The sequence below is a fragment of the Gallinula chloropus genome (assembly GCF_964237585.1).
Source record: "Gallinula chloropus genome assembly, chromosome: 1".
Taxonomy (NCBI): domain Eukaryota; kingdom Metazoa; phylum Chordata; class Aves; order Gruiformes; family Rallidae; genus Gallinula; species Gallinula chloropus.
This window is the reverse complement of record NC_140085.1, coordinates 44,257,607-44,283,042: the sequence shown is the minus strand read 5'-3', so window position 1 is coordinate 44,283,042 and position 25,436 is coordinate 44,257,607. Positions and strand designations below refer to the sequence as shown.

Here is a 25,436-nt window from a genome sequence, read left to right as displayed (position 1 = left end):
TTTGATGTGTGTTAGCAGGGGGGTATGTTTCAGGTGCAAGGAATACTGAGTTGTCTAATTGTTTTGACCCATTTTAATTTACTTAGCTCTGACTATGGCTTTCACTTAGGTGATTTAGATATTATCTTTTAGTCAAAATATATATTATATTCCCACTTATGACACTACCCAAAAAACACTGTGCCCCAAGTGGTATTGTTGTGTATTAAGTGGTCTGATCAATCTTATGTTTTCTTTAGTACTTTTTTCTTTTTTTTGGCAAATCTTCTAATAACAAAATATATCACTGTCACTTAAGCAAGCAGCCGTTCTTTTTCTTGCACAAAACATTAAGGTTTTGGATCTTAAATCATTTAGAGTAGCACTGTCAGATTGCTGAAATAGCAGAAAAGAGCCATTGTAGTGCAATATTCGGCTAAAACTGTCAGCTTTCATCAGAAAACTCTTTTATTTGTTGTAATCAAATAAACACATGAACCAAAGTCATTCAGTAAAAGCTTATGGAAGTGCTTTTGGTAGAAGGTCGAATAGAAATAGGGTTCCGAGTCTAATATGTGTGTTGGAATGGATCACACGGGTACAGCCCTGCTGTGCTGTTCAGGTACCCAAGGAGCTGAGTATAAAGGGCTTTACATTGTATCAGAGTTCCCAGAATTATCTTCGGTCAGATACCTCTTTCTTATCATCTCTACCTGCTAAATGCATTTTTTATTGTCCTTTTTTAATTTTTTTTTTCTTTCTGTAAGGTTGCTACTAAAAAGGTGAGCTGTTGGAGGGATTTAAATCTTTTACCCCTTACATCATCCTTTTCTTGTTCACTTTGTGGTGTCTGAGGAACTTCATACCAAAGTGAAAGTGGAGTTGCAAATCCAGTTGTTTCCTCTGACAGAATCTCAGGCCTGATGCCAGAAAAGTTCATAATGTTTCTTTTGGTACCAGAATCCTTCCTGTTGATTGACCTAGCTATTTGACCTTCAAGGAAGAAATTGGAAGATGTCCATACTACCAAAACAGAAAATACCAACAAGGGGAGTCTTCAAAGTGCAGCTGTAACTCAATAAGAAATCATCGCTTCTCTCAGAGTGTTTTGTCACTGCTGCTCCAATGTGTGATTCTTTTTCTAGCTTAGTTAAGCTTACCCAGAAAGGAGTTGGTCTCCTGTGTGTTTGAAGAGGAATGATTCTTTTGCTTTATTCAGTGTGACTCTTCTCTTCTAACCATTGTTAAAATTAGCACTCAGTTGCAGGTATTATCAAGAGTGTGAAAATTTTAGTGGAATTTGGGAAAAAAGAAAAACAAAACCGAAAAACAACTTGCTGGCATTGGTTGGAAATACACATTTAATGGGTGGAAGAACTAAATAGAGGAACTTAAAAACACTGTTTAGAATATGTTCAGGATTTTTGTTTCTTGACTGTCTTGATACTTTAAGGTGAAACTTCTCATCACATACTCTTAAAATAGAGCATATGATACAACCTGTGTAATCATCTATTTATCGCCCTGTCCCTGTAGGATACTGTCATAGTTGCAGGATTTAAGTTGGCAAAATCACCTACAGCAAAGAAGGATGGTAGACACGGTTGCCACCTGGAGGTGTCAGAAGAAGCTGGATCAGCCATTTATGTACGTGGGTACCCAACTTTTTTTATCTTAACATTTTGCTTTATATTAGAAAAAAACCAAAATCTATTAGAATTTGAAGTGCTACAGGTTATTTTAGCATGTCCATCAGGAAACAGTCAGACAGCTTGTGTTAATGCATGCAATTGTATAATAACCCTAGCCACGCCAGACCCAAATCATCTCAGGCCTCCCAGGTAAAATTCTACTTGAATGCAGAAATTTGACCTCAGTTGGCTTATAGATAGATCCCTTGAACTGTTTAAACTGTTCTTGTGAACGACCCAATGTGATAATGCAGACAAGGTTGAGTGTGCAAGAGTTGGGTTTAGGTGTCTCAGTTTTTGTTTTCACTGGCCTGTGAATTTTTACTGCTTTAACTCACATCATTACACTTTGCCTCTGAAATACATGAATTCATAGATTCTTAATTTTTAAAAGAGAGTTGCATCCCTTTTTTCTGAGGAAAATACATGTTGCTTTCTACTATTCTCACATAAGTACTGTTCATATTAAATGCTTCCATCTGGGAGTGGAGATTACCCTGTTCTGCCCCGCTTCTATTTGTCTGGGGTAATACATCAGCAGTGTGTGTGTTTGAGCCGCGGTGTCTTTGCTTCAAGAAACATTTGCTACTTTCCTTAAATGTAAGTGTTTCTTATGAAAGTAATTCCAACTGTTACATGTGGTGACAAAGTGTTGTGCATTTTTAATCACTGTAATAGCCTACTATTGTTAAAACAAAGTATGGTAGCAGTGTGCTAAACTCTCTGACAGTGCTGCAAACTCTGCTTTGTAGTCAGTGAAAAGGAAAAGGCAACTTCACTGCAGAACAGTTTAGCACTATACTATATGCTGATTCCTTTGAGCCTATCCATCAGATTTTGAAACAAGCTTAGATGTAATTATAAAAACTTAAAACACAAAATTGCATTCAAAAGAGCCTTGTTAAAATAAATTGTGTGCTAAAGTAAAATTTGGAGCTTTTGTCTGCAGAGCTGTTCTTTAACAGTAATTTTAAATTTAACAATTCTTTTTTAATTTCAGAAAGTTGTTTTTTTTTCCCAGCTTGTCATGCAGCTCAGTGAGAAACAAAATGAGTTAAAATTATAGTGCAGACAGTTTGGTGACATTATCTGTTGATAGCTATGATATATAGGTAGAAAAAGCACGTTTCACAGAAAATAATACTTAACAAAAACATGCCCTGAGTCTGTGCAAAAGTATCTAAACTAAATGTACCTCAATTATAGGCACTACATGAGGCAGACCTCATGACATGCAGTCTACTCCTGAGGAAAATGTGCAACTCACTGAATGTGTAGGTTATGTTGAGGAGGTGTCTGTCTTATTGACCACAGAATGGAGCTTTTAGCGCTTAATTTACTGACATGCTTATTAAATGTTTAAAATTAATACAAATTTTGTGAATTTTTGTGTGTGTGTGTTTTACTTTATCAATTATAGGTGTTCCCCCAACGTGGTCTTGTGGCTTCCTTATGAGGGGGAGCGAAGGATCAGGTGCCGATCTCCTCTGGTGACCAGTGATAGAACACAAGGAAAGGCATGAAGCTGTGACAGGGCAGGTTTAGGTTTGATGTTAGGAAGAGGCTCTTTACTAAGAGGGTGGTCAGGCTCTGGAACAGGCTTCCCAGGGAAGTGGTCACAGCACCCAGCTGGGCGGAGTTCAGAAACTGTCTGGATGACACGCTCAGTCCATGCTCTAACTTGGCTGGCTGTTGCGAGTTCCCCTGTCCAAAATCCAGATCTTGGAAAATCATTTATATCCAGGGGCTTTGGTAGTGTGGAGCGGCGCTAGGAAGAGACTACACACCAATATGGTTAAAAGTAATCAGTTCACTTTATTCAAGCCAGTAGCTGCTTATATACATCTGAGGGTTAAATAACTAGGGGCCAGAATGGGGGGCAAAAGGCCATCTGCACCGTATCAGGTCTTTGTCACCACAATGAAATGAGATCTCGGTACAGGTTCTCATTCCCAAGCTTTTCAGCCTGTTGTTAGTGAATTCTTAAGGCTGTTTTTGCAAGCGCAAGTAGCTGTGGCCTTTATCAGCTAGCCAGGTTCCCACAGCTGGCCCTGTGTGGAGCAAGTTGGACTTCATGATCCTTATGGGTCCCTTCCAACTCAGGATATTCTGTGATTCTTTGAACTATTTAAAATGTATAAATATAAGTAAAACTAGCTTCCCGAATGCAGTTGAGCAGACAGCAAAACCAGATCCCAGCAGGAGTCTGCACTGCTGTGGTGATGCACAGCTGTGGCATGGGATCCTGTGTCTGTCAGACAGGCTGTGGTGTTGCATCAGGATGGTAGCTGAGCCCTATATTTCTTGTTATACAGTGGGTAAGCATTGGCGTTATATCAAGTCACCATCATTAGTTCTTTAAAAGACCTTACACTGAAGATAAGCCTGGCTTATATGTATGCATCTAAAAGCTTAGAAACTACCTTTAAATAAAATTTATCCTATTCTGGTTAATATGCCTTGATTGGGTCCGCCCCTCCCCCAAAGAAGATGTAACAAGTCACTGAAAGTAGACTATTCTAAGCATTGAAATGTACAAAACCTAAACCCATTTAAGTTCTCTGTTAAGCAAGTAGAGTTTTAAATCTGTGGCTCCTGGCTTTCAAATGCTGGCTCTACTGAAGTGACCTGACTTACATTCAACTAAGCACACTTCTACTTTAAAAAATGTATGTGTTAGATTTTTGTCTGAGGGTAATTGGAGTAAAGATTATTTGTTTTTTTCTGTGGGATAAAATTTTACTAGTTTTAGAGGTGATTCACGTAGCAGAAATGTGTATAGTGCTGTTTTGTATCTGCTTATAGCATTATATTTGCTTTAGAGTTATCAAATGTTGTATTTGAAATGCTTTAAATTTTGGAGTCAAAGTTTGCTGGTTTTTTTTATCTGCAGATTTATACTAAACCAAGAAGAAAAGCTGCTTCAGAAACTGCATCTGTGGTGAGTTTATATTTGGGATGTTGTTAAACCACGTGAGACAAACTGCATCTAAGGAAGAATGTATAGAATTCTTTTTTCCTGTTTATTTTACTTCCACACTGTCATCCCAGCAGTCATTTGTTTAGCTTTTAATTTTTTAAATAATGTGCTTGGAAAACAGAACAAAATGTGAAAAAGCAGTACTTTTTCTATACTTGCAGTATAGTTCCTGTCTTGATCTCAAAATAGGCTGCATGTTGGCGTAGGAAATATGAGATAGAAAGGTAACTACTGTCATTTTAAAGAAGATTGTATGCTGGTGCTTTAAAAAAATGGAAACATTAATCTTCCTTTGATTTAAAATTACACTTCATATACTGGTCTTAACATTTCTGTTGATTACTCTTTGGAACAAGCCTTTATAAGTCTAAATTAAAATTTTACAGGAAATAGTGTATTAAAGGCATAGAAATGGGTATGTGAAATTTTATTGTTCTTCATTACAAGGCTGAAGATTTAGTGCTGAAGATGATACAGCCTGAAATCGTGTGAATTTTATAAAGAGTTTCATTTATTTTCCCCCCTCTTACAGTGATTGAAAACGACAGTTTTCAATCAATTTGGCAGAACTTGTATTCAAGAGATTAATCAGCATATAATGTAACCTTAAGATGAGAGGAGGGTAGTCCTTAAATAATAGAAGGTTGTCCTTCTTTAGTCCTCCAACCAGTGTGCTATTTTAGTAGGAATACTTACACAATGCCTGTGAGAAGTATACTCCCCCACCCCACTTTCTCCAAGTAGTGATTCTGCGCAGTGACACAGCCAACAAGATTTATGAAATTTTATGTGTACTTTAAAAAGCCCTTTAGATGAACATGTTAAAATAAATCAGAGAAAAATACGTTTTTGAATGCTTTATTGCCTGTGAATATATGCATGCATAGTTATCTTTAGAGAGTTTAAAGTGAATAAGCTAGAAAAAAATAGCTAAACTTTTGTTTTTTCTCAGACATGATATAAAGCATATCTGAAGATGGATTGTGTTAAAAGACGAAATTCTAGGTGAATGTTTGAATAATATTTTCTTCTGTTCTCTAATTTTATCATGCCTTTCCAGTCTGTTGCACCAAAATATGTCTATACTCCCCTGAATCATCTTAAAGATGGAACTGTTGTGAATCTGTATGGCATTGTGAAATTCTTCAAGCCTCCATATGTAAGCAAAGGAACTGGTATGTACTATATTCAAAAGGTCTAAAATTCCAGACAGAGCTGTTCTTACTATGTTTGATAAAAATTAATCAGAACAACAAATTCAGGTGATCTTTGACAGTGGTTCTCAGGTACCATCAAGGAAACAGGACAATGAATAGGTATGGAATATCAGAGTTGTTTTAGGCAGACTGGTAGAGATAGCAAACAAAGAAACGATTTATCAAGCTAATACTGTCATTGCAAAGCACAGAAAAGCTTCACATATCCTTGTGTAACTATGTGCATCTACTCCTGTGAGACCCCCACCCGGAGTACTGCATACAGGTCTGGGATTCCCACTACAGAAGAGACATGGATATGGTAGAGTGAATCTGAAGGTGGGACACAATGATGATCAGAGGGCTGGAGCACCTCTCCTAATAAGACAGGCTGAGAGAGTTGGGCTTGTTCAGCTTGGAGAAGAGAAGGCTCTGGAGCAGCCTTCCAGCACCCAAAGGGGACCTATGAGAAAGATGGAGAGGGACTCTTCACTACAAAGTGTAGTGATAGGATATGGGGTAATGGATTTAAACTGAAGGGGGGTAGACTTAGATTAGATATAAGGAAGAAATTCTTCCCTGTGAAGGTGGTGAGGCCCTGGCACAGGCTGCCCAGAGAAGCTGTGGCTGTCCCCTCCCTGGCAGTGTTCAAGGCCAGGTTAGATGGAGCTTTGGGCAACCTGGTCTAGTGGAGGGTGTCCCCGGCCATGGCAGGGGCTTTGAACATTATCTTAGAGTGGTTTGCATTGGAAGGGACCTCAGTGATTTTGACAATAAATGTTATGATCTGCTGTAACTGCAGTGACGGTATATATGTTACTTGTAGTGGCTGTGCTACAACCAAATAGTTTATTCTTTCTGTGAGGTGAACACTTACTGATTGTGCTAGTTTTGCTAGAAGATTGTACTGTTTCACTAGGTGCTCAGTAAGTAAACAGGTAGGTAGTGCCACTGGTGAATTCACTTCAGCAGTGGAATTTCTTATTTGGTTCAGAATCATGAATTTTCTGCATATTATAAATTTATTTTTGAAGTTTGGGATTTTTTCCTTCAAAATGTGTTCGTAGTGAAACAAAAATGTATATAAATTTAAGAACTGAGCTTTGTATCAGAAGCAAGAGTTAGTGGCTTGACTGCAAAACCTTTTTCAAATGGATCTGTGTGAACCCGGTCAAAAACTGCCAGCTGCAGTCTGAAGGTGGCGAACTCTGGCCAAGGTAGTGAGTGCCTCTGTGGCAGCACAGGGCTCTACCTGCAGTACTGGGGCTCACAGAAAGCAGTTTGCTTTGACTTGGGTGGCTTGAAACGTTAGAGCAGCTGAAAGCTGCACAGACGTGGTGACACACACTGTCCTGGTTTTGGTCAGGATGGAGTTAAATTCATTTGTAGCAGCGGATGGAATGCTGTGTTTGAGAGTAAAGTGGGAGTAGTGCTGATAACACCCTGATGTTGTTAATTGCTGTCAGACAGTCAAGGACTTTCTCAGCTCTTCATGAGAAAGGAGGGGCAAAGCCAGGACAGGTGACCGAACTGACCAAAGAGAGTATTCCACGCCAGTTACGTCCTGCCCAGGATATCGGGGGCTGACGGGAGGAAGGCCGAGGGCGGCTCCGGGACATGCGGTTCTTGGGGGACAGTCGGGTTCCGGGACGGCTCTGGGTGGCACGGCCTGAGTTGTGTGGTTTGGTGAGAAACTGCATTGTGTATCAACAGCTTCATATATTTTTGCTTTGAAGTCCTGTTAGCATTGTTATATTGTATCTTTCTGTTATCTTAGTAAACTATCCTTATCCCAACCCACGGGCCTCTTAATTTCTTGATTTTGGGGTTATTTGCCCCTTCCTTTTCCTTTTCCCTTCCCTTACTTCTCACCTCCCCCCCCCCCCCCCCCCCTTCCCTTTAACCTGCTCTTTTCCTTTAAGGAGTAGGCAGCTGCGTGGATCTCGGCTCTCAGCCAGGGTGAAACCACGACACACACAGATAAGTTTCCGTGTTCAGCTAAGGTTCAACTAATGTCTTCTCTTTATGAAGACCAAGCCTTTGTTTGAATCAGTCTGGTGTGTATGAGTGGAAGGAAAGTCAGGGAGGTCTGTTCAAGGGTGCTGTGCTGTCTTCAGTATGTTCAACTTCACTATACTGATAGAATCTGTATTGTGGGCATGCTTAATTACTTACATTTGGTGCATGTTGTATTCTTCTAGATAAACAGATGTATCGATGTGTTGTGGTTTGACCCCAGATTGTAGCTAAACTGTGGCTTCTCTGTACTTGTAGCTGTACTGCGGTCTGGTGCTTGCCCACAGAGGAGACCAGAGCTGCGTGTGCTGCTCTCTGGGCTCTGGTACACAAAGTGCCAGCCATGCTATCGGCAGCCACCAGCCCAGCCAGCAGTCATAGTTAAGTTATGCAGAACAACATAGGATTTTTCAATAATATATTAGATTAACTGGGTACACAAGCTAATGAACAGTGTTTGGGAATTCAGGAGCATTTTTTACATGCAGTTGAGAGTGTCAACAGAAGAAACGGTGTTATCTGCGGCACTGGGGCTCAGTGCCCTGGTGTCTGCAGGAGACCAGTTCTGTACTTCCCACTAAGTTGTCCACATGTATTCCCATCTGTGTTTGTTGTAATAGGTGACAATGCTTGCTTCTAGAAAAACTTTCCATTCTGTGTTCTTACTCAGTGTTGAGAAGGAAGTAGCATTTCCTAAAACTCTGAAACATGAACAGAAAAAACAAGTCTGAAGAATATGGGATAATCTAATTTAAACAGTAGCATTTAAAAATAGATGTAGTCATTAAGTTGGGAACTGAGCCAGTAATGGTTCATCTGTTCTTATAGTAAATATAGTGCATGTTTCTTTCTCCTCTTGAGACTAAATGAAAATGAATATTATCATAGTCTGCGTAGTCACTGATACACTATAGTTATTTTCCTAAACAATATATAGCAAAACGTGAAGGTGAAATATTGTTCTAATTGTTTTGTTTAGGAAAAAGCAAATGTTGTTAGAGAAAGCTGTGAAAAAGTTGGAGTCACTATTTTTGTCGGAGGAGAATTGAGTTTTGATTGTACTGTGGGCCAGTGAAAGTGAAGTACAAATTCGAATCGTTTTATGTTATGAATGTTACAATACTGCAGATAGTCATAGTTTTAAGTGAGGAATAATGGCAAACTAAAATATCTGCAAGAACTTAATGCATTTAGACTGGAAACAGAAAAATATTCTGGCATCTAATTAGAAATGCAAACATTCATAAAATAATTGAGTGTGTGTTTGCTGTGTGTATAGCAAATCAAGCTATACTGCTGGCTTAGAAGTAATAGTAATAAAAATTATTTTGCCTTTAGAGCAAAATACTTCATATGGAACTGTGGTGTGGTTTAGCTACTGTTAATGTTTAAATAAAACTTAAAAGGTATTAATTCAAAGAAAGACTCCAGAGGGATCTCTTCAAGATCAGAGATAGCTTCCTAGATAGTAGTGAATGGGTAGTTATGTTGCTCGGGGATTAAGGAGAAGGATTTGGGGCTGCCAGGCATGAAGAAGGATTAGAAGTGGGAAAGCTGGCTGTACTGGGTGTTCACACCCTGGTGCTGAGAGTGGGCTTGTGTGGTGGCCTGTATGAGAAGAGACCCACTAGGAGGCACAGCTGAGCCACTCAACCACCATGGTGGCACTTCTGGGAAAAGCAAAGTTAAGAAATGGCAAGCGTTGCATGGCAGGGAGGGGAAAAAAGTGACAGAAACAGCCCTGGTATGCCAAGGTGACAGAAACCAGAGGGGAGAGGTGCTCCAGGTGCTGGAGTAGAGACTCCCCTGCAATCTGTGAAAGAGACCTCAAATGTGTAGATTTATCCACACTGCATTCTGTGTAGGACTCATTCTGGGACCTGTGGAAGGACCTAGACAGGAGCAGGAGAAGAAGTGTGGGAAGGAAGGAGCAGGAGAGAGTAGGAGCTGTCATGGACTGACTGTAGCCCCCCCATACTCCCTGCACTGCTTGAGGGAGGGAGGAGGAAGGTAGAGGTGTTGGGAATAAAGAAGTGAAACCTGGGAAAAAGGAGTGGGGGTTAAGGGTGTTCTAGTCTTGGTTTCTTACCATCCTACTCTATTAGAAATAAATTAAATTTATCTTCCCCAGGTTGAATCTGTTTTGCTCTGTGATGGTAACCAGTGAGTCATCTCCCTGTCTTTATCTCAACCCATGAGCTTTTCTATCTTTTTTTCTCCCCCTGTCCTGTTAAAGACAAGGAATGAGAGCAGATAGGTGGGTACCAGGCAGCCAGCTGAGATCAGCCCAGCACAAATGCTGAGACTGTCCAGGTTCATCAAACTTTCCTTTTCTTAGGGTTGTAATAAAATGAGGATACACTTGGAGAAAGGATCTTGAGAAACAAGTTCCCTTTGAAGATAAGAATCTCAGGGGAATGAAAAATCTCTTTAGTTTAAAAAGAGCAGTAATAGCACATCATTTTCATGCTTTCTCAAATGGAAGGAGCACATTAAAGAGCTTAAGGAGTGGGATATCTCATCACTGATACTCCTTTTGTTTGAGGTGCCACTAAAACCTGGGACGGTGCAAATATAATCTAGACCCGTACAGAGCAGAGAACACTATTTTGGTTTTAGTGTGAAAGATTGATAAATTATTTCAATATTGTTTTACTCTGTTTGGTCTTTTCTGCACAGGCTGCCAAACAACATCTGTCACTATAGTGAACTTCTCAAAATCTCCATTTTGTGGTGGTGTCTGGTGATTGTTTGCTTATGCTAGACCTGTTTAAATGCTATCAGTCTTGCAATATATGGTATATAGATATGTAGAATACATACCCTTTTTTAAAATTTGGAAAGTTGAGCTCTCACTGGTATTCACTGTCTGCAGTTGTGATAGTTTTCTTAAGTATGATAATAAAGAACTGAAATTAATAACTTTGTAATAATTCAGGTTATTGCCAGTGGTGAATGGAGCTTTCCCCTTGAAAAGTATTGTAGGTTTAAAACTCAGGCTTAAAAGCAAAGAAACAAACGAAACAAACCCCACATAGCTTTTAAAAGTTTTGTTTCCTTTGTTCACCTAGCTGACAACAAAAAGGGTAAGAAGGTCTAAATCAAATGTATAAATGAATAAATCGTGGGAGGGCAGTTCTTGAAGGATCATGTGGTCTAGATTTGTCATTTCTCCAGCTACTTTAACAAGACTTTGGGAACATGGGGACTTTGAACATGTTACTTAGACAAGCACCAAATGCTGCATTTTATTAGGACAGACATTCTTTCCAGATATGCAACAAAAATAAAGTTAAATGCACTGATATTCAATGTAATATGTCTCTGAAACAATTGGTACAGATTTTTGCAAGTGAGTTCTTTGACAAGTTAATCACTTCAATTTCATAAGAGGCAGAAGTTTAGTAGGGAAAATTATTATTTACTTAACTAGTCCTTGCCTAGACGTCATTAATAACTTCCTAGTATGTATTCCCTGTATATTTTCAGTTGGTAATATTTAAAAAAAGAAATAAAACAAACAAAAGACCAAAACAACCCCAACAAACCCACCAAAAACAACCAACAAAACCCCCCAAAAAACATCAGTGGAGATGAGGGACGCAATTTGAAAAGTTTCTTGTATATGAAGATAATTGTATTTCACTTGCTGTGCTATTATGGAAGTCACTAAAACAGTCTTAATTGATTTGAGTTTTAGTATAAAAATATTCACTACTCAGATATTTTGGTGTTGAATTTTGTTTTCTTTACTCAGTGCAGAGCTATGTCTGCTTGAGAGGGTGCAAAATATTCAGTGATTGCACTGGATTGTCAGAGCATGAAATGGTTCTTGTCAGAAAATTCTGTAGTTGCATTAGGACTGGCACAATCCTGCACTAACACATTCTCTTTCTGACACTGCGTTAATACCAGCTTTGTGCTGGTACCTGTTGGAAGCATGGGCAGTGGGACCTCTGTACTTCATCCACATGGGTCTTTATTCACTTTATAGATAGGCCCCTAGATAGGAGGTATTGCTGCTTCTTTCATATACTAAAGCTTAAGGCTGAAGCTTTGCACTGTGTTGCCACTGAAAGTGAGTGGTACCTAATTTAGCCTTGTCAAGTTTATTTAATCTACAATTACATGTTCATCATTTCAGTTACCAGTATTGCATTAGACATGTTAAAACACTGATGGATGAAATGAGTTTTTGTTATGGTCATAAATTATTATTTATTTCATCATAAATTGTTTTAACTGAGTGTGCTTCAGCTCAGGATGTGTCGTTTGGAATATCTATACGTAAGAATTTTATCTGTTCTGAAAACTGTCCAAGGAAGCACATCAGATCCTACTTGGTATAGTAGATAGGTTTCTATCTGCTGGCAGGTCTGTGGAAGTACTCAAAATTATATTCTAGTTTTCCTTCCTGAATAGTGTAAAAGTCTTAGATATTTTAAATTTTAAACAGAAGTGATTCTCTCCTCCCTCCCCTTCCTTAAGCCCAAGGACATCTCAAGGATGATCTTGGAGATCTTTTCCAACCTTCATGATTCTATGATTCTATCTAGCCTGAGTAAAAAGAGTAACTATAATAGAGACAAGAGCCTCTGGCTTTGTAGTGGCCAATTACAGAGATTATGTTCTTGACCGTGAAACTTTTGGGGCATTTGCAATGTGATGCTACTGCTTCCCTAACTCTTTCCCTTTTTTTTCCTGCAGATATTAGCCGGAGTTTTCCATAAGGCAGGGAAGAATTATGGCAAGAAGTATCCTTGCTGTTTGTAAACAATAAGTCCTGAGAGTCATGTCCCATTTCTGTGGGGAAACCTCCACCTAGCTCGATCCAGTAGATATATGCAATATATTCATGTCACATTTTGAATTAAAATGTGATTTTAGTCTACCTAGACATGTGGATGGTAACTATTTTAACTTTGCAAAACATTTCACATAAATTAATAAACTGTAGTGTTTTCAGAAAGTACTCTTCTAAAAACCTTGAGCAGTTCTGAGTCCTGGGTTTTTGACAAAATTTGCATGTTGGAAGTTGTGTCAGTTATGTCTTTTTCACTGTGTCTTTACAATGTCCCCATGAAGTAGAGGAGACAGACAGACAGACACACACACACACACACACACACACGGCCTTCTCATTTCCAGTCTGCTACCTAGTTCCTGAAGCCTCTCCCTGGACCATGGTTCTTAAGCTGTATTTTGAAGCCCCAAGTTTTCTTTTTATTTTCAGTTTTCATTTAATCTTGAGCCAGGTTCATCAACAAATTCTCAGAATTTGTTTAAAACTATGTGGCTGAAAAAAAAAAACAAATAAACATTAAACTGTAGCATGTGGGCAACTTCAATGAAAATGATCAACTTGAATAAGTAATAGCAAACCAGATTTAAAGTGCAAACCAAACGAATCACAGGCTTTAGTGGTATCTGCTGGACTATTTGTGAGGAAGCAGACTCACAATTACATCTGCAGCAGTTTTGTTCTTTGAAGTGATGTGTTCAGTTTTATTTTATTTCCAAAATTACTGAGGGTGCTTTTAGATTTTGCAGAACAGAAACTGTTGCAGAGGTAAAGATGGCAATTTCACTTCTAGAGACTAAAGATGAGAGTAATGTTCTCTTCCCTTCTGTTCGTGGTAGTTTGTATGTGTTTCTTGTTAAATAAACGCTGTTTTCTATCACCTAAATTTGAAGATAAAAATGAATAAAATTTAAAAAGGAAATTAAAGATTAAACAGTTGAATAAATAGTTAATAGAAAGAAATCTCAAGACAGTTACTTTGATCTACAATTTACAAATGATGGCATTAAAGCATCTGTTTAGCCAGATGCTTCTGGTAGTTACTGAATGTTTGTATCTCTTAAGTGCATCGCTGTTAGAAATAACAAGCCGTAGTAAAACATCTTTAGTTTGATTCTTCGGAGGTTTTGGCTTAGGCTTCTGCAATGCACACGCACACAGAGAGCGGTGTGCACGTTCCTATTTTTCTCCTTGTGCTTTATTGGACATACTTGGTAAGGTAGCTGCTTCAGCTGCTTGGTTTTAGTACAAAGACAAGTGTATTGAACGGCCTCAGTAATTTGTGAAAACAGCATTAATGTTTGGTGTAGTTTTGAGGAGATTATTTGCTACAATAATCTCTCTTTGTGTGTGTATTAAAATAGAAGAATCAGAAGACAATTTCTAATTAGAGTCCTTCACTGGCAGCAACATTGCCAACAGCCTTTTGATTTCTTTGTGGGTGGTAGTTATTGATCCAGGATAGTGGGTTTTCCTCTTAAATGTTAGTCAGGAGTAATACATGATTGCCCAAAGGGGGGTTCATAATTGTTACCTATTAATCTGAAAGCTTTGTAGAAATTGTGGTTTTGGTACAATGAGTGAAAAATAAACGTGTAAGTGCAGCTATGGGTTTGGGGAATTTTCTTGGGACTTCTATATATCTGTACCCTGTGTAGAGATGCTGACTTTCTGAGCGTGTGAGTGACTGATTTAACAGTCCATAAAAGAGTGAAAATCACAGAATCGTAGGGGTTCGAAGGGACCTCGAGAGATCATCAGGTCCAACCCCCCTGCCAAAGCAGCTCCCTAGCTCATATTGCACAGATAGTCACACAGATGGGTCTTGAATATCCCCAGAGAAGGAGATTCCACCACCTCCCTGGGCAGCCTGTCCCAGGGCTCTGTCACCCTCACTGTGAAAAAGTTCTTCCACATGTTGGTGTGGAACTTCCAGTGCTCCAACTTGCAGCCATTGCCCCTTGTCCTGTCCCCACAGACCACTGAAAAGGGGCTGGCCAATTCCCCCTGTATCCCATGCTTAAAATGGTATGGGATTATTTATCTTCATCATTGTTATTATTTAATATCTTAATTATTTATGATGAAGACATTATTTAATGTCTTCACCAGTGACATTGACAATAAGGTTGAGTGCACCCTCAGCAAGTTTGTAGATGGTACCAAACTGAGTTGACATGCCGAAAGGACGAGATGTCATCCAGAAGGACCTGGAGAAGTGGGCCCATGTGAACCTCATGAGGTTCAAAAAGAACAAATGCAGGGTCCCGCACCTGGGTCAAAGCAATCCTTATCATAAGTACAGGCTGGGAGATGATGAGCTGGGAGATGAGAGTAGCCCTGCAGAGAAGGGCTTGGGGTGCTGGTGGATGAGAAACTCAACATGAGTCGACATGTGCACTCACAGTCCAGAAGGCCAACTGTACCCTGGGCTGCATCAAAAGGAGCGTGGCCAGCAGGTCAAGAGAGGTGATTCTGCCCCTCTCCTTTGCTCTCATGATACCCCCACCTTGAATACCATGTCCAGTTCTGAAGTCCCCAACTTAAGAAGGACTTGGAATTGCTGAAACAGGTCCAGAGTTGTTTGTGCAGAAAAATGGATTCAATCCTGAACTATAATACTGCTATGTAATGCTGACTAGGTGACACAGTCACAGCATCAAACAGTAATGACAGTTTTCACATGGAATATTTTTTGTTGTTTTGCTCCCAGTTCCTATGTTGCATTATAACAGTGCACTCTGATGTGTTATCTTGTATCCTCAAAGGATTGGAAACCTATGAACCATATGTGTTTTCTTCTTAATTGCTCATTTTGCTCATACTGCTTTGCAGCTGACCTGTTAAGTTAACCTCTAGAATTCATACTCAAGAAATGCAGTAGTAATACTTGCAATTTTGTGTCAGCCACTGACTATAGTTTGTTCGTATCTGTTTATCCTAGTATAGAATGCCAGATTAGGTCATAAATGAACACTTGACCTTGTGTGTTTGGCAGGAGTATGCGAAAGAATGATGCTTAGCAACTTTTGAGTACAGTACATTAGAATTTATTGTTATTGAGTATGTGTAAGTCTTGGGGGGGAAGGAGAGTATCCACTTTACGGACATACTTCAGGGTTTTGTATCTGTAGGAAAATTCAGGCTTTCACTGGATTTCCTTTTTCAACGCTTTAGCCACCGAAATTATTAGAGAATTTAAACTTCAGAGTTTAAATTATAGAATAATGTAAGGACATGTTTGCTGGAAACAGCAGAATGTTTATTTTAAAGGCATAGGAATTGCATGTGTATTTTTATTTAGTCTAATGTATCTGTGCTTGTGGTAGGGAGATCTGTTCACTTAGTTTACATACGACAGCTGTCATCTTTTGCCTGTGTTGCTATAGTTTTTATATAATGTGAATATGTCATTTGTAGTAAATTGACACTATTATCTTTTTCAGAGCCGTCTAGCAACAATTTATTTATGTGTCTGTCTATAAAATGCATGATGGAGATTTTATCAACTTTGTTTTAGCACAATAACATCTTTGTTCGCTTCCCAGATATGTAAACTCTGGTGTTGTGTCATCATCACTACCTGCCTTGTAGAATTATAACTAGGGGAGGTTGGTGGGAATTTTTTGTTTGGCTTATTTGAGAGTTGAAAAGATGTCAGCCACAGGCAAAATGAATCAGGCTTGACATCACTCCAGACAACTCCCCTTCCTAGTCTCCACTCCCCTTGTTACTGCTGCAGATTACACCATATCTTTTAGGAGGAGGTAAAGGGTGGTGCAGGTGGTTGGGGTCATTATGTAGTAGTTTCTGCCTGCTGCTACTTGTTCCTTACTCTTTGTTGTTTTCCTCACTTTACCTTCCTTCTCAGTGGTGTCCTCTGCTCCAGTGTGGGTTCCTACTGTGCTACAGTTTCTTTGGGGGAGAGTAGCTGCCTTGGCAGGGGTTTACACATGAGCCACAGTCCCTTTGTAGGCATACGTCCTCTGTCATGGGCTTACCCACTGGTCACAGTCCCTTCAAGTTCCAATTTATAGCCATCTGCTTTTTAATTTCACCATTTTATGAGTTGAGAAAGGTGAAATTGTTAAACAAAAGCATCTGCACAGTTGTTTAAAATTTATAGTTTATATAAGCAATTTCTGTAGGTTGGTTGAGTATCAGTAATAGACATAATAATCTTCATCCATTGTTTTAATTGTACTGCTCTACTAATGACTTGATGCCTGCTGAATTAGGAGCATGTCTTTGTGTTTTTAACAGAGTTTGTCTGCAACAGTGTTCCCATTCTTGCTACCTCAAGAGAATGGACGCAAGTCTTCATGCAAGTCTGTTGCTAAGAGTTACAACTACTTTCCTGTTACAGTGTTGAGATTCTATTGTTAGTTGTTACCAAAACACAACATAAAAGTTGGCAGAGAATTTTTAGTTTAAATGAGAGTCCACAGTAGTGAAATTGTAACAGGAGTAAGTAGGCTCTGTGTATAGTGGAAGTGTTACTGCTTCTAGATGGGCTGCATTTTATATGCAGGTCAGCTTTATGAATAAATTAACATTTACCATGAAAACCTATATTATTAAAATAGATTTCTGAAAGCAGTAGCATGAATTGAAGTTGATAGTATTAAGAAATTGGAGAGTTACCCAAGGATTTTAGATAATTCCAGTCTAGTTATTTACACTTGTTTAGTGTATAAATGAACAGTGGTTACTGGAATCCTTTAATTCACAGTTCCAGTCTGAAGGCACTGTGCATGTTGCCAACAGTTAGATATACCCAGTCTTCAGAGTACAGAAAAAAGCCCAAAGAAATAGTAAATTATGGATTTAGACTAGTGTGGAAAAGTACAAAATTATTTAATTTTTTTTGCCACTTTCTGATTTTGTGCTTTCTCATTCTAGCATTTAAGAATAGTATGCTCAACTGGAACCAAGGGAGAGTTCACCATTGCAAGAGTTCAACCTTTAGAAGTATTAAATTGTAGATCATTGAGTACTGTTACTTTAATGCCTAAAAATTGTGCTTTTTGCTTGACAGTCTTGCTAATCCTTAAAGCCAAAATTTTGTGTATTTGTTATCAAGTTTATGATATCATTGCTCTATTGATCTGCTGCAAAAGTCTTAAGTCAGCTCTGAATTGTCAGTTTCAGTAAACACTGGCATAAGTATCCAAAACAAAACCACTCCACTGCCTTTATTAAAAGCAACTAGGATGTGATATGTGGATGTTTGAGCTTCTAAGCATACAGCCAGGTTGATCTTGGGCAGTTGAACAGTACTCAGGCAGGTTAAACAGCTGCCATGCTGTGAAAAAGCAAGTGTACTCTCACTCTGTTTACAGCTGTAAGATATCTGAGCACACAAGGTTCTGTAAGCTGAAATGGAAGATACAGGTTTCATCTATGTCATTTGCAAATACTGCTCTGTTTTGGACCGGTTTGTGCTCTCATTTTTGTGTCTTGTTTTTGAATTTACTTTTTAGGTCATTAATTACTGAAGTTCAACTTCAAAAGGGCACATTTCAGATTCTTTCTGTACTTTCTAACTACTACGTGACTATATCCTTGCAGTATGTATCTTGACTACTTTGATGAAGGGAAAGAAAAGCAATTTATCCTTTAATTTGTTTTTAGAACTTAGAATCAGAGAATCACAGAATATCCTGAGTTGGAAGGGACCTATAAGGATCATCGAGTCCAACTCCTGGCTCCACACAGGGCAAGCCAAGTCAGAGCATGGGACTGAGCGCATCATCCAGATGCCTCTTGAACTCAGTCAAGCTGGGTGCTGTGACCACTTCCCTGGGGAGCCTGTTCCAGTGCCTGACCACCTTCTCAGTTAAGAGTCTCTTCTTAACATCCATGTCCCTGAGTTTGAGGACATTACCTCTTCAGAAGTCATCACAAAAATAAGTCTTAGAAAAGGATTGTACAAGACTGTACATGTACTCCCCATTTTATTAAGGAAGTAATTGAAACCTGAAAAAAATAGCATGCCTGTTGCATATAGAAGGAAAAGGGTCATATTTTGGTGGCTTGCGGACCTGCACTTAATCACCCACTTAATTTTAAGTTATTTGGACTAATTATCGGCAAGATAGGCCACACCTCAGTTGTTATGGCGCTGCAACTAAGTTGAGTTACACAGATCATAGCAGAAAAAACTTGGCCGTACGGCTGTTCATCCCAAGTTTAATATTTGAATATTAATAACTCTATAATGCCTATTACTCATTAAAACACTTTTGTATTTTACAGATTATTGCTCAATTGTCACACTCGTGGACCCATCAAATGTCAAGTTAACATGCACCCTTTTTAGTGGAAATGTAGATTCCCTACCAAAAATTTACAAAATTGGAGATATTGTTCGGTTTCATAGAGTGAAGGTATGTACTAAGATTGGGGGGTGGGGGGTGTGTGCTTGGTTTTTTGCAGTGAATGGACTGTGGGAATAATATAATTCTTCATGTACTGAAATTAATATGTGGAGACATTGGATAAAGCAATTGATTGATTAAACAGCTATGGTATGGAATGGACTAAAATTGGAAATAAACTGTGAATTTTTAAACAGAACAGCTCTTCAAAAAAGTGTTGGATGTGGCTAAGACAACTTCAGAACAGCATTTATTTTTTTTATAAAATATTTGTTATACTAATGGACAAAAATGATGTAGTAATACTTCTAAATGAACAGAATTTAGTTGACATAAGCATGCACACTTTATTCCTCTGTAGTACAGTTGAGGAATTACTTTTGAGCTTCTGGAGTTCAGATAGCTGGAGAGTTACTCAAGTGAATATAATCCAGCTGGGGTTGTTAGTGTTCAGTCTGCTGGAACTGCTGCTTTGATGTTTTCTGGCCTTACCCCATATTTAGCTGTATCAAAAGCTATGGAGGAAACAGTGTTTATACCTTTGGTATTGCTTCTGCTGGATGTTTTTCTATGCCCATTGCAACTGTACAGGGAAAAGACAGCACACTACAGAAACTGAATGGAAGTCTTGTAACGCTGGAACATAGTTAAAGAGGTGCAGAATAGGCCCAAAAATAAGATTTTACAGTGTCTCATACTAATTTGCAAGATAACCATACATAATTATGTATTTTGCTTTTGCTTAAAACAATTAGAGCAGAAATTATGATGGGCATGTTTTGGCTACCCCAGGCTAACAGTTACTGTGGAAATTTTCTTAGCTGATCTGAGTTGACAAGGTTTGACAAAGAAGCCTGGTGTCAACTGCTGGAAGTGAACTGGGAGGGGAGTGATGTCTTCCTCACTTTCAACTACAACCAGTGTCCTAATGTGATTGCTGTGCAAGACAGTTTTTAATTACAATTAACTTCTAATTATACTGTTTGCAGTTTCTCCTTCATGCTCTTCTCCTTTTGTCTTTAAATCTTACCACCTTCTCTGCTGAATGGAAAACAGTCAAGTAGCAGAGGCAGAATCCTGTCTGGCAGAGCTGTGCTTATGAGGATGACAGATGTAGTCATTACAACATGTATTCACGTTTCCATGTCCCAGATACGCTTTTGAGACTCACTTCAGAGATGTTGATATTGATAGCAAACACATTTTTAAAATAGCTGCTCCCTGCTACACTCTCAGCTGCTAATGAGTCACTTCTCTTCATAGTAACACAGGTGTTGGCAAGGTGCCCTGGTGTTGCAGAATGGCTTGAGAAGCAAGGTCATGAGCCTATGGAGCAGCTGTTCAAGCTGTCACCTGTGTAGTCTAGTAAGATTAGGCCCCACGCCATCTTGGTGAGAACAAAAGGATCAACAGTTGGTCAGCATATTCTTGTGTATCATGTAGCAAGGCCACGGGATGTAGGAGCAGGAGGTGTGATAAGGATTCAGTGCTCCTGGGACTGAGAAAGAGACATGATTCCCAGGCTGCAAGATGGGTGGAGTATGTAAATGTAACCTTTAGTTAGTATAACGTGTGGTAGGAATAGTATAAAAGGAAGTGTGTGCTTGCAATAAAGTTGAGGTGCTTTATCAATCACATTGATTGGCAGCATTCTTCCCTCTTGTCGCTGCACCCTGGTTCAACACTAATAGGAACTTAATGGAGAGGATTCTGTTGGGGTTGCTCTGGGTAGAGAATCATTTTATTATAAGTTCGGTATTTGTCGCAGAATGAAAACTTTGTCTTATTAACACAAGTGAAAGGTAGACACTTTTATTGACATTGCTGGTAATATATCTTGAAATACATTTTTTTCAACTTCTTATGGTGATTTCTCATAAGTTATAGTACTTGGTAAATTACAGTATTGTATCTGGGCCTTCAGTCACAGTCAGTGCTCTTCAGAGAAAGTGTGGGAAAGTTATCCTGGAGCAAGCAGTGTGCCCCTGTGGCCAGTGATACCCTGGTGTGCATTAAGAGGGTGGCAGGCAGGTCAAGAGAGGTTATCCTCTCCCTCTACTCTGTCCTAGTGAGGCCACATCTGGAGCACTGTTTCCAGTTCAGGGCTTCTCGCTTCAAGACAGACAGGGAACTAGTGGAGAGAGTACAGTGGAGGGCTATGAGCATGATTAGCCTGTAGAACAGTGATAGGAAATCTCATCAATACTAAAAATAAAAGCGTGAATTCAAGAGGATGGGGCCAGACTCTTTTCAGTGGTGCCTAGTGACAGGACAAGGAGCACAAACTAGAACACATGAAGGTCTGGTTGAATGTGAGAAAAACTTCTGTACTCTGCGGGTGACAAAGCACTGGGACGGGCTGCCCAGAGAGGTTGTAGAATCTCCTTCTCTGGAGATACTCAAAACCTGCCTGGACGCCCCTCTGTGCAACCTGCTGTAGGTAATTCTGCTTTAGCAGGGAAGTTGGACTAAATGATCTCCAGAAGTCCCTTCCAAGCCCCACCACTTTGTGATTCTGTGATCCACAGCACTGCAATCCTGTGTTTACATCCTTACTCTGAAGCACAGTAACAATTAGATTATTTAATTTTTTTAGTAAACAATTACACGACTCTTTTTAACAGAGAAAACAACATTTTTCTCAGAAATATCAGTATTACTGCTGCTTTTGGCTTCCCTTAAAAATTATGTAAGTTGTGCAGCTCACTTTGACGTTTCAGTGGAATTTAAATTAAAAAGAAGTAGGGAGTATTTTGTACATGTGTTTTCTGAGTACTTTTTGTCAAGTTACCTGAACATGTCTTAAATACATCAGAAATATTCCAGAATAGTAATTTATTACTTTACTAAAATGTTCTCAATTATACAATGCCACTTTCTTGGTGGACTGCTTCCAAAGTATGACAGTAGCTGCTGTTTTTCCAGTTATTTTCAGAACAGAAATTATTTCTTCTGGTTTAAGTATATATTCTTTTTATATACATTTGTCCTGGTTTCAGTCAGGATGGAGTTAACTTCATTTGTAGCAGCGGATGGAATGCTGTGTTTGAGAGTTAAAATGGGAGCAGTGCTGATAACACCCTGATGTTTTGAGTTGTGTCAAGCAGTCAGGGACTTTCTCAGCTCTTTATATTTCTCTATTCATGAGAAAGTTGGGGACGAAGCCAGGACAGGTGACCCAAACTGGCCAAAGAGAGTATTCCATGCCAATTATGTCATGCTCAGTATAAAGGGGGGCTGATGGGAGGAGGAGGGGGCAGCTCCAGGATGCACGGGTTTTGAGGGGTGGTCGGGTTCCGGGACGGCTCTGGGTGGCACAGCCTGAGTTGTGGGTTCGGTGAGAAACTGCATTGTGTATCAACAGCTTCATATATTTTTTGCTCTAAAGTCCTGTTAGCATTGGTATATTTTATCTTTCTGCTATTTTAGTAAACTATCCTTATCCCAACCCACGGGCCTTTTAGTTTTGGGGTTGTTATTTGCCCCTTCCTTTTCCCTTCCCTTGCCTCACACACACACTCCCCCCCTCTTCCCCTGCTCTTTTCCTTTAAAGAGCAGGCAGCTGCATGGATCATGGCTCTCAGCTGGGGTAAAACCAGGACAACATTTTTTTTCCCCCCCAAAGTAATTGTTATGTGTTTGTGTGAACTGGTAAATGAAATGCACAATGCAGTGTTGATTTTCTTTAATTTGTTTTTCCATTGCTGCAGACATTTCTGATAATCCTATTTTGCAAACAGCAGTTCTCAGCAATAGTAGAGCATAAGATATAATTTATGGTCCTACTATCTAGGTGTATTTTCTATGTCTTCATAAAAATGTGTTTTATTTCCATGTGACTAAGTCTGTTAACTTTCTTTTGGAATGTAGTTCAATTTTCTTGTTACATTTAAACATTTTAAAAGTAGTTTAATTTATGTAAGGGCACAAATTATTTACTTTAAACTGCTTCTCTGTTTCATTATTACCTCTCCCTTTGTACAACCAGAGGTACACCTACACTACACCTACACTAGAATTACATTATTACAAAGACAAAATAAAATCAACATTCCATGTTATCCAAGTTTACCATGATTTAACCCAGCCCGCAGCTAAAGTAACCCCCCAGCTGTTTGCTCACTCCCCCCTCACGCCATGACATATCTTAATTGTGGGTTGAGATAAAGACAGTTTAGTAGGACAGAAAAGGATGATTAAATAATAATAATAACAACAGAATATACCAAACAAGTGATGAACAGCACAATTTCTTACCACCCAAAGCTAATGCTCAGCTGGTTCCTGAGCTGCCCTGCATCCCCTAATTGTATACATGACATCATATGGGCACACACACATACCAATGACTAGATGATCCCCAGAGGTCCCTTCCAAACCCTGTCATTCTGTGAGTCTGTGTTTCAGTTCAGCCAGGTCTGAAACCTGTACTGTCTCGGACCAGTGACATTTAGATGCCATTCAGTTCTGTCGTGGCTATCTTTAGAGACAAAAAAGAAAAAAGCAAAGAAAATAAGCTGAATACTTGTTTCAGTGAACCATAGGGGTTCTTTATTGTCTTGACACAATAGAAAACCTGTATTTTATTTGAGTTTTTCCATCAAGTCTCTGCTCCAGCTGTTCTAAGCCATTTCTCAAGTTAAAGTGCAGTGTTCTGCCTCTTAAATTTTGTGTAAGGTGGTGAGTGACTGGGGAGAACTGAAAAGCATCCCTTTGTGGCTTGGAAGCCCTGTGCCCCAGCATAAAGTAATTTTTTCTTCTCCATCTTCTAGAAAGAAATCCGTTTTCAAAATGATCATTTTATAAGAACAAATCAGAAGAGTTTGTGGCACCTGGCACACTATGTTCTTTTTTGCACATATCCCGAGTTTCTGCCTTGTCTTTTGGATGGACTTTCAGTTGAAGTATAATCTATATGTTCAAGAATTTTCCCCAAATTCCTACAGAACTTTTAAATCATTTAATACAATCAAAATACATAGTGGGCTGTGCTAGAGTTAATAAGTCTTAGTATGGCAAAGGGAATCTGTCCGGGATGGTTGTTGGCTAAAGAGAAGTGCATTATTAAAAGAAGCTACCTGGGGAGGTTCTGGAATCTTCGTGATTTCAATTTTTCAAGGCTCAACTAGCCAAAGCCTGCTGTAACACAGTGTTGACCATAGCCTTGACCTGAGGAAGAGATGGAACTTCATTATATCCTGAAGTCCCTGCCAACCAAAATTTCTGTGGTTCTGTGATTAGGCCATAGCTTTCCAGTAGTTGGACAGTATCCCTTCTCACTACAATCTGTAATGTTGTCTCCACCTTCATAATTTTTTTTGCTCCTGGAGGCAAATTGTGTATTTGAAGAGGAATGGATTTTTTCACCACTGTTTATTTGTGTAACATGTCTTGCTTCTGTGTCAACTGAACTCTGTGTTGCACAGAGTGGCATGTGTTTAAGTGAGGGGAATATGCTGCTTGTCACAGTATCCATAATTCTTGCAAATACATTACCTATAGGCAATTTTTAAGTCTTTTGTATTCACTAGTATCTAATACATACTAAGTGTCTGCAGTTAAGGGAAGATTAGGTAGTAGTGTGTGAACATTGATCTTCTATTATTTTGTTGCCAGCCTTGAATCACAGGGATCATAAGTTTTAGACTTCTGTGTAGGTAGAAGATGCCTTACAGTGAGATCTTGAGCTAAATCCATATTCATTGGGACAGAAGTTTGGACAGTGCATTTCAGACAATGTAATAATTCAAGTGTGTGGGGGAGAAGCCCTAACCACAATACAACTTCTTTTCTTTATGTAACCTTATATGTGTAAGTAATAATCAGTGTATTCATGTTTCAAAATAATATCTTGAATTTCTGATCTTTGCTCAAATCAATAGTTATGTTTATTTTAGGAAATCCTTTTTAGTATAAGAACATGTACGTTAGCTTAGTGTATATTGTTATACAAGTCATTTTTTGAATTCTAGAATGATATATGACTGAAGCAGTTTCATAATAATCTTTTGTGTCTGCAATTTAACAATCAATTTGGATGGAAAACTACCTTAGAGATGCTATTATTTCAGATTTATATACTACTTACTATCCCACATTTTTATGAGTGAGGTTGGAAACATCCAGTTAAAAGAAACCAAAAACTTCAGGTGATTTAGGTTGCTGTAGAACTATTTATAAATATTTCAAGATTAGCTTCTTTTCACTGAGCCATATTCAAGATAGAGTTGTGCCCCACAGAAATCGCTAGAGTTCGTTGTCCATGCAGGTGATGTTTCACCTTTTGTTCTTCAGTTTATAAAAATTATGCCAATGACTCACACAATATGTAGTGGGTTTACTTGCAGGCATAGAACAACCCAATAAAAAGTTATCTGGTCTGGCTTTGTCACA

General features: G+C 38.9%; 1 protein-coding gene across 1 annotated transcript in view; it reads left to right on the top strand.

Annotated features, from left to right (window-relative positions):
* The window catches only part of POT1 (protection of telomeres 1), a 66,997-nt gene that overhangs the window by 8,963 nt on the left and 32,598 nt on the right, over positions 1-25,436 (top strand). Inside the window, exons 4-7 of the mRNA XM_084263290.1 lie at positions 1,516-1,626; positions 4,564-4,611; positions 5,711-5,825; positions 18,922-19,052. Coding sequence (XP_084119416.1) covers positions 1,516-1,626; positions 4,564-4,611; positions 5,711-5,825; positions 18,922-19,052 — 405 coding nt within the window. The remainder of the gene's footprint in view (positions 1-1,515; positions 1,627-4,563; positions 4,612-5,710; positions 5,826-18,921; positions 19,053-25,436) is intronic.